Here is a 10,000-nt window from a genome sequence, read left to right as displayed (position 1 = left end):
CCTAGTGGGAATGATTCCCGTCGATGCGAATCCACTCGTTCCTATTTACAGTTATTGCGGTAAATCTCGATGTTATAAAGGAGGGAAGGAACTGTTTCTCTAAAATCAATGCGAACGATATGCTTTAGCGAGAATTTTGAAGCCTTCAGCTTTTGAGTGCGTGACAATATTTATACCGAACGTTTATTGGAATTTGTGTTTGAACGTTTAATACTTGCTTGAGTTTCTCGTTGGACGAGTGGTTTTCGCACTCGGCTACCAATCCGGTGGTCCGAAGTTCGATTCTCGGCTGGGCCAACGCGGAATCAGAGGAATTTATTTCTGGTGATAGAAATAAATTTCTCGATATAATGTGGTTCGGCCCACAATAAGCTGTAGGTCCCGTTGCTAGGTGACCGATTGGTTCCTAGCCACGAAAAAAGAGCTAATCCTTCGGGCCAGCCCTAGGAGAGCTGTTAATCAGCTCAATGGTCTTGTTAAACTAAGATATACTAAACTAATACTTGCTTGAAAATGTGTCAACGGGGCGAAGGTGTTTGCCCACCTGCTGCCTATGTGCCCAAGATAGGACAAATCTTGCTGGAGTTTTCTGGTCAAATTGAAAGCTGTGCCTGATAAGTACAAGAGGTAATGGTTGCAATGATTGTTTTTCTATAATTATAAAGATAAGCAAGTTAAATTTTAATATTTTTCCCGTCCTCAGAGCATAGAAAAAATGAGTATATAAAGATTAACATAATGTTTTAATTCTCTCTCTCTCTCTCTCTCTCTCTCTCTCTCTCTCTCTCTCTCTCCCCCCCTTATATTGCATTCCAATTCTTTTATCTGGTCCAGCGTTCCTCCCTTCTTTATTTTCAACCCTTACTTGTCCTTTATTACCGTCTATTCCTTTTCATTTCATTCCTAATACAATGTTAACCCTCTTTGTTCCATTTCATTCGTTTCCGATATTTCGCGTCTGTGTGTGTGTGATATAAATGTTATCGAAAGAGAGAGAGAGAGAGAGAAGCCAATGGTCAACTCTAATATTCAATCTAAAAAAGCAATTTCCTGTTTCTATTTCATTCTGCCCTTCTTAAACTAATTCCGAGATCTCAAGTATTTTTATATAGCAAAACTAGAAATGGAATTTAGAAACTATATCAGGACAAACTGACTTCATTAAAGTCCATGTAAAAGTAAAAATCTCTGCAGTGCAAAAGTAAAAATCCCGTTGTGGATTTCATTTACATTCCTTTGACGCTGCTTAAAATATTCGGCATTTTAATTAGCGCAAAATTAACCAGCCTTTTCTGCTCTGAATCAACTATGGTTTAGGGGACGAGAATAAACAAATATAATGAATTTAGAGAGGACAAAAATTTGCGCTTGCTCTTTGGTATGTACAGTACATTCAGTCTTTATTTCTTTATGAAAGGTTGTATGTCCCTGCTGAGATGAGCGTCTCACATGCCTATTTTACGGTACTTTTTTTTTCTTGTACGTCTTTTGTTCATGGCATATTCAATTCCACCTCATCAACTTAAGTCCATAAATTGTTTGTATGCCAATTTCTTTTGAAAATATGAAATTTATATATATATATATATATATATATATATATATATATATATATATATATATGTAAGTGTTTACATAATAAAAAAAATATGAATGTTTAGTCCATATATATAAAAAGACTAAAAACTAAAGAGGTCAAACCAGATTGCTTGCAGGAATGTGATCAGACTAGAGACGCTAAAAGATGACGTATACAATAAAAAGTAGGCTAAGATAACATGCCGTCACCTGTAGTCATTCAATTGTTTATAACATTAGTCCAAGCTCCCCTGCTTGAGACAACTACTGCGACCTATAATTCAAACGGCCTACGTGATCTGTAGCGTGTCTCATTTTGATTGTATGTTCATATGTTCGAACTACTGTCTGTTCCTTCATAACTTGTAACAGAGATGGTAGACAGGTAGAACAGAGTTAGCTATCGTCATTAGAAGACCTGTATCTCTTTACCTAAGCTTTATCATGTAGAGAGAACAGAAGTAGCCATCATCATTGGCAGAAGCGATCAAGCTATCGTTATTAGAAGACTGTACAATCATATCTGATCTTCAGCATGTAAAACTTCAGAAGAATATATATATTTTTACTTCGTGTTTTCTACAAGAACCTCCTCACCGATTCATCATGAGTTTTTAACACATCGTCGTCATAAACAAGAAGATAATCCCGACTTCGTAAGTGATCTACAAACCCCAAGACACTCCATTGAAGATGGAAGTGCAATACCAACCGACTTAGCGTAAGATTATCGCAAGTCTAACATTACCTCATAGGGCGCCTTATCATACAAGGAACAAGCCCTAAAATATATACATATATTTATATATATATATATATATATATATGATATATAGATATATATATATATTATATATATATATATATATATATATATATAGATAGATAGATATAAATATATAGCTATATATAGATATATATATATGATATAGATATATATATATATCATATATATAGTATGGTGTAATATATATATATATATATATATATATATATATATATATATATATATATATATATATATATATATATATACATATATATATATATATATATCTATATATATATACAACTATATATATATATATCTATATATATATAATATATATATATATATATATATATATCTATATATGTATGTGTGTGTGTGTGTGTGTTTGTGTGTGTGCGATTTTCCTGTCTTGATTGGTAAATAAACAAATTATGAAGATTTATGTAGATGAGGTGGAATTGAATTTGCCATATAGAAAAGAACCGTAAGAAAATAGAAATAATGTAATATATAACTGTCGTATATATTTATAATGAAATTATATCGATAATTTGTCTCAGATAGCACCGTACAACAATTAGTCTGTTGAAAATATGGCCTGGTTGTCAACACGAGGAAGCTTTCCATTTAATTCCCAGCTAAAGAAAAAGCGAATTTCTTCCGTTTTCTTGTCTTGTTGGCCTCAGGCTCAGCTGTCAAGTCTTTGGACAACTTTGCGTCAACTTACTGTAACAACTTTCTTTGAATTTAATTGATTTTGACAGTTGAAAAGTTTTGACCCTTTTTTTTTCCAAGAATTTTCTTCTTTTTTTTTTAATACTTTCTGCTTCATGCGTTTTTCAAAGGGTCTGACTTCGAGTGGAGCTTTCCTGGAGGAGATCTCCATCGTAAACAATTAAGAGAATAAAAGGCGATCGTCATTGCCAATAATTAAGTCCTTCCACAGGACGTAAAAAGGCCTGATTAATTAGAGGCATTCATCAACACCCTTCCCGGCCCTCGCCCGAACGCCTTCCGGGATCATTTCGGGGGCGAGGGCGGCTGTTTCTGGAGTCTAATTCTGAGTCGATTCATCTCTCCTCGTGGAATTGAGATCACTAAAATTGTGAATTGATTTCGTTTATTGGGATTGATTTTCATATATACTCTGTCTGTCATCCTAACATTAGGAGTTATAAAATTGAGAGATAATTCTGCGCATTACGATTTATTTATGATTCTCTCTCTCTCTCTCTCTCTCTCTCTCTCTCTCTCTCTCTCTCTCTCTCTCTCTCTCTCATTTTGTTTTCGGAGTAAAACTCGTGATATATCATCGTCCCTCAATCCGTGCGGAAAACGGGATTTCTCAAACCTGTCATTTCAGCCGAGATTTTTATTCCAAACATGACCCAGGTTTTAGAATTCGATCCGAGTCCCATGTCTCTGCATCTCTGGTATTCATTATTCTCCCCCCCCCCCCCCCTTTTTTTTTTTTAAGGTTAGATTCCAGATAATTAAATGTTAATTTGCATGTGAGAAATAACTTAGATGCCCATTATTCTTCTTTTTTTTTAGGTTAGATTCCAGAAAATTTAATTTTAATTTGCTTGTAAGAAAAAACCGAGATAAGAATTAGGTTAAAAAAGAAAAAGTAAATTTACTGTACTATCTTGAACGTGGAAAATTTGGTGCCCGTAAGATAATGAGTTGAGTTGAGTTGAATATAGAATTTAGGCCAAAGGCCAAGCACTGGGACCTATGAGGTCATTCAGCGCTGAAATGAAAAGTGACAGTTAAAGGTTTGAAAGGTGTAACAGAAGGAAAACCTCAAAGCTGTTGCACTATAATGATACATACAAAAGTTCAAAAACGGCTCGTAAGATGCTGACATAAGCAAAACACAAAAAAATCGATCAAAAGTTTAAATGGATTCATCATGATATTATAGAGTACGGCACAAAAACGCTGTTTCAATTTATATTCACCCTTAAAATTGATAGGGGCTCATTTTATCATTGTTTTCAGGATTTCGGATGTCATCCATCTGACGTGATTATGATGAATGTTTGTCGTTCATTCATTCATTCCTCTAAATTCATTGTTTCTGGGCATTCATGGTTTTGTTTTCCAGGGATTATTTATTACCGTTTTGTTACTTTTCCATTTATTCAACTGGCTAAGATTGATCCTTGAAAACTCATAACCATGACATTAAAGTGTTCTGTCAAACTTTCTTCTGTATAATTATATCATTTAGATTTTTTCTTGATTTTTTCTGGAAAATTTTATCTTTCCAAATACCTTGAGACTGAAAAATGTTGTTCGTTACATAACGAGTAGATAGATAAATGCGAGTTTGGTTTAGCTGTAATGAAATTCCTGTATAAGATGCTATTTTTATGAGAAAGAGAGAGAGAGGATTATTTCTGGTTTCCAAAATTCGCATGCTAATATTATTTGAATAATGATTTGTGAAAGAGAGAGAGAGAGAGAGAGAGAGAGAGAGAGGATTATTTCTGGTTTCCAAAATTCGCGTGCTAATATTATTTGAATCATGATTTTGTGAAGGGAGAGAGAGAGAGAGAGAGAGAGAGAGTATTATTTGAATCATGATTTTGTGGAGAGAGAGAGAGAGAGAGAGAGAGAGAGAGAGAGAGAGAGAGAGAGAGGATTATTATTTTTGGTTTCCAAAAATTGCGTGCTAATGTTATATAAATTTATATGAATCACAATTTTGAGAAGAGAGAGAGAGAGAGAGAGAGAGAGAGAGAGAAGAGAGAGAGAGAGAGAGAGCTTAATATTTTAATTCATATCAATTCCGTTTACCTATGCACTTTTACACTTTGAAAAATGGCTCTATATCCTACTTAAACATTTGGCCAAAATGCAAATTCGAAAGCCATTCAACGAGTTCTTTCGCGAATTCTTCTTTAAATTATCTGCGACCTTTAAATGAGGCGTCTGGAATCCAGAACCCAATTCTTGAGGAGCGCAAAAGTTGTCGAGATAACAAAGACGTGCCTGGAAGTTTAATTGCCTTTGTTATCTGGAAAGCAACTGAGACAGGGAAGGAACTGCACTTTCTTCTCTTGGTAATTTTGTTGTTCCCTGTTCTTTAGTTAGAATCGAGCTTGACTACTCTATGATGTGTTATTATTCTGTTAATGGTTCCTTTCTCGTTTATCAATCGGCGGTGAACGAACAGAAGATGACAACTAACACACGGCTGTGAAGTTATTGCTTGGAGGCTTAAATAACACTGGTTGGTTTATGGAGGATAGTTGTATATTACTGCCACCGACTTCAGCCTGAAGTTGGTGATCTGTGTCTCGCTTGACTCCTCTGAAGTTTCCCCATCGATATTTCATTCGTTCATTCTCCTCTCCTTAAACTTCATGAATTTAGATTTTTTTATCTGAGCATTTTCCATATTGGCAAAGATGAAACTCGCAGATTTCACAGATTTCAGGCAGTAAGAGAGAGAGAGAGAGAGAGAGAGTATACTTGAAGATAAATCATTATTTTCAAGGACATTACATGCATTGCATATAGCTTGACAGAGAGAGAGAGAGAGAGAGAGAGAGAGAGAGAGAGAGAGAGAGAGAGAGAGAGAGAGAGAGAGAGAGAGTCTGTACGCGAAGAGGAATGGACATTACATGCATTGCAAATAGCTTGGTTGAACTATAAGGCTCTTTCGTCCTTCAACTCAACTGAAATAAATGGATGCTGCATTCGCGTCAGACAATGATATATCAAACTTAATTTGATGGATTACTTCCAATATCATGTCAAGGAAAGTTGCCCTGTTAGATGTTAATTGCTTGATCGCAACAGAATGATCTTTGATTTGTTTCAACGAAGCATATACCTTTGCCACGTGAATGTAAATAGTAACATTACTGAAAAGGAAGTAAAGAAAGAAGTATAATCATAAAGTAATAGTTAATTAAATCAAGTAATATATAAATGAATTACCAAGATCATAGATAAATTATGTAATGTTCAAAGTAGATTAAAAGTCACATATGTGATTGTGTGTGAATTTCTAAAAGTGTGTCCTCCTTCTATGGTGGACAACAGTGGGTGGCTGGAATCTTAACAATCGCTAAAAGTAGCAATTTTGAAATCCAGACTTCGTAGGCATTTGTAATACTGAAAGTCTTCGTCTTGCAAATTGCAAACGAGAAATCAAATATTCTGTTGGCTTTGAAGAGGACTGATTTGTAGCAATACAATTATATATAAATCTCTCTCTCTCTCTCTCTCTCTCTCTCTCTCTCTCTCTCTCTCTCTCTCTCTCTCTCTCTCTCTCTCTCTCTGTAATATAGTTTCGTTCATTTCCATAAATATTAAACAAAAGACTTAGCTGCACAGTAGCATTTGAAATTAACACTAAGAAACCAACAGACAGAAAATCCAAATAATCTTACATCACTAAGATAGGAATTTTGTCGAATGCTAATAACGCGAAAATGTGATATTCTGAAATGTGTTCAAGTGCCAAGTTGAAGGCTCCGCTGAGATCTTCAAAGTCACCCTTGAGATTAATACTTCCTTGGGTTCGCTAAGATGATCTTCCATATGAGGTTATCAGATCATTGGGAATTAACTTATGACTTCAAATGGCCATAACCATTCGAGTAATGTAGACAAGGAAAATTGAGAAAAATCAATTTGTCTGGGCTAAAATTCTCTCTCTCTCTCTCTCTCTCTCTCTCTCTCTCTCTCTCTCTCTCTCTCTCTTCTGTTCGTCTGCTAATATCGTAGAGACAAGAAGAATGTTTTCTGTTGCTTTTATCCTATAATTATTCCTCTTCCTCCTCGCCGCCAACGAAACGCATACAGGACGCGTAGAAACGCATTTACGCAGGCACTTATATATATATATATATATATAAATATATATATATATATATATATATATATATATATATATATATATATATATATATGTGTGTGTGTGTGTGTGTGTGTGTGTGTATCATTCAAACTACTTATATTGCTGAAAGCCGATGTGGTCTTGTGATCGTTAGAACTCTAGTATTAAGCTTATGCTTGTGTTCCCCTACAAGTTTAAATTGATAAATGAAAGGATTTATTTCCTTCTTGATAGAGCGTTTGGGATGCTCATGTTTCAGAGACAGACAGACAGGCGTACTGAGATACTTTATTTTATTTGTACTTTTTTTTTTTTTTTTTTTTTGTTTTTTTTTTTTTTTTTTTTTTTACATAACACTGACTTTTTTTCTTTTTTTTCTTTTTTTTCTTTTTACATAAACCCTGACTTTTTTTTCTTCTTCTTTTTTACATAACACTGATTTTTCTCGATGTTACTGAAGTTCCGGTCGTCGTTATGTAAAGGAAAGACCTTCCACCTAAGAAAAAAACGAGTTTAAATATAGTAACAAGAAAATTTACCAACCTATAAGAAATTTCAGAAAAGATACAATTTCCCTTAAAAGAAACTGTTAATCTTGCAATACGTATCGGCTGTGACATTACTTTTAATTTGAAGAAACTCGATTTACGTCAGAGTTTCTCTTTGTATAAAAGATAAATGAATAAATAAATACATAAATCAATAAATGAATAAATAATGAGACAAATGACATCTCTTGTGCCAGTGACCTAATTGCCAGGGACAGGTGTCAGGGGCTGCAATGACCTGTTTTCCCTCCTCTGGGATTCGTTGCTGCGTCTCGCTCACAATGAGAAGCTTTGCAGATTAAAACAAATGTCTTTGAATTGAAATAGATTGGAACTTTGCTAATGACGCTGTTTTCCATGATATAGTAAGAGTTTCTTTCGTGAAAAGTTTAAACACACAACCACACATATATATAATATATATGTCCCATATAGTATATATATATATATATATATATATATATAGATATATATATATATATATATATATATGTGTGTGTGTGTGTGTGTGTGTGTGTGTGTGTGTGTCAAATGTATCACTGCATCATTCAAAATATCTAATTTGATCATTCTTTTGGTTCGGATGTTTAAGATTCTGATAAATATCCAGTTTAAGTACAAAGGACTAACTTGATAGTATTTAATCATTTATTTATCTATTTACTTGCTGATGACAACTGGTTAATATGACATCTCACAGTTTTACAGAACATTAATTAACCAAGATCAGACATTCTCTCTTGCTTGTGCAATCTATCCACCTATCTATCTATCTATCAATGTATCTATCTGTCTATCTCAATCTATACTATAGCACGAAACATTATCCTACCTAGATTCGTACCTGTCATAAACTGACAGATAGACAGACAAAGTAGGGACAAACAGAAGAGATTCCAGTCGATGGGGAATGTGCAGTCGAGTCGGCTGAGTGGATACGACATAGTTTATCAGTCCCTCAAAGTCTCTCTCGCTTCTGGCTACCTGGAGGACAAATAGCGTTTCGAAGCCGAAGTTAAATGAGTTTTTCTCCGTGTTTTTTTTTTTTTTTTTTTTTTTTTTTTTTTTTTTTTTTTTTTTTTTTTTTTAACTTTGTGAGCTGTTCTGTAAATCCTACGTGAAACAAACTTCGGTTGTATAGGTTTGATTGTTTTAGGACAGAAAGAGAGAGAGAGAGAGAGAGAGAGAGAGAGAGGAATTTTCTTCATTATTTGTATTGAATTACGACGTTTTAGCGATCAAAATGTGCAGTGTTCAATTGGGCCGAGATAAAAAGATCTTTTACAGTAAAGAAAAAAAATCAAAAGAATATTGGCTTTTCAACAAACTGTAAGAAAGATCTAAAGTGTAAGTTACCCAGCTGGCATAAAAAATAACAGGAGACCTGTATCTTCTTTTAAGTAAATTTAGATAAAATGTTACCGCGAAACCTCTTAGAACCCTCCAGATATACTTTCCTGTAAATGAGTACTCCTCCTCCTCCTCCTCTTCTTCCTCCTCCTCCTCCTCCTCCTCTCCTCCTCTCCTCTCCTCAAGCTATTATACAAAAGCTTGGAAAGGATTACAATTTTACTGTATTACTTTCTATCATAGAATTAGTATTTTACAGTAACAAAATAATGATCTTTTAATAACTAATAACCAGTATGCGCCTTAAAGGCTTCAAGTTAAACCATCAAAGGGTCTTCCAACATCAAACTGCCAATAGGATGACAAACGATACAATGCGAAATAATTCTTTATAGCAGAAGTGAGAGGACATTGTTTAACTAAGACTGGTATTCGAGAAAACTATCGAATTTCATGCCGAAATCATCAATTTTGAACAAATTATAATGCAATAATTATACCATCATTTAGATGTGAATTTATGATGTTTTAAAAATAATTCTTTTAAGGGATGAAATTTAAAGATGTAAGGTTTTATCTGCCGAAAAAAAATTTCTTGCATCTCAATACTTTCGAAGATATTAGCATTTGAATGGCGTTAGGGCAAAGCCGTGCCTGGTCATGCTGGGCCGTGTCGGACCGTGCCGGGTCGTGCTGGGCAGCCAGAAATGCAATTACTAAAACATCATTTAAATGTGAATTTATGATATTTAAAAATAAATCTTATATGGGATGACATTTAAAGATCTAAGGTTTTATCTGCCGAAAGAATTTGTCTTTCATCTTCATTTGAATAGCGTTAGGGGAAATCCGTGCGGGGCCGCCAGAAATGAGCCCGTTTCCAGTAAGACTTTG

General features: G+C 34.3%; 1 protein-coding gene across 1 annotated transcript in view; it reads right to left on the bottom strand.

The window, feature by feature from the left end:
- Nucleotides 1–10,000, bottom strand: part of LOC135214229 (DNA ligase 1-like) — a 75,928-nt gene that overhangs the window by 14,736 nt on the left and 51,192 nt on the right. The window contains exon 4 of the mRNA XM_064248290.1: nucleotides 9,179–9,292. Within this exon, the coding sequence (XP_064104360.1) occupies nucleotides 9,179–9,292 (114 nt within the window). The remainder of the gene's footprint in view (nucleotides 1–9,178; nucleotides 9,293–10,000) is intronic.

This window comes from Macrobrachium nipponense, chromosome 45 (assembly GCF_015104395.2).
Source record: "Macrobrachium nipponense isolate FS-2020 chromosome 45, ASM1510439v2, whole genome shotgun sequence".
Classification (NCBI taxonomy): domain Eukaryota; kingdom Metazoa; phylum Arthropoda; class Malacostraca; order Decapoda; family Palaemonidae; genus Macrobrachium; species Macrobrachium nipponense.
Note: the sequence above shows the minus strand (reverse complement) of the source record. Positions and strands in the feature narration are given on the sequence as shown.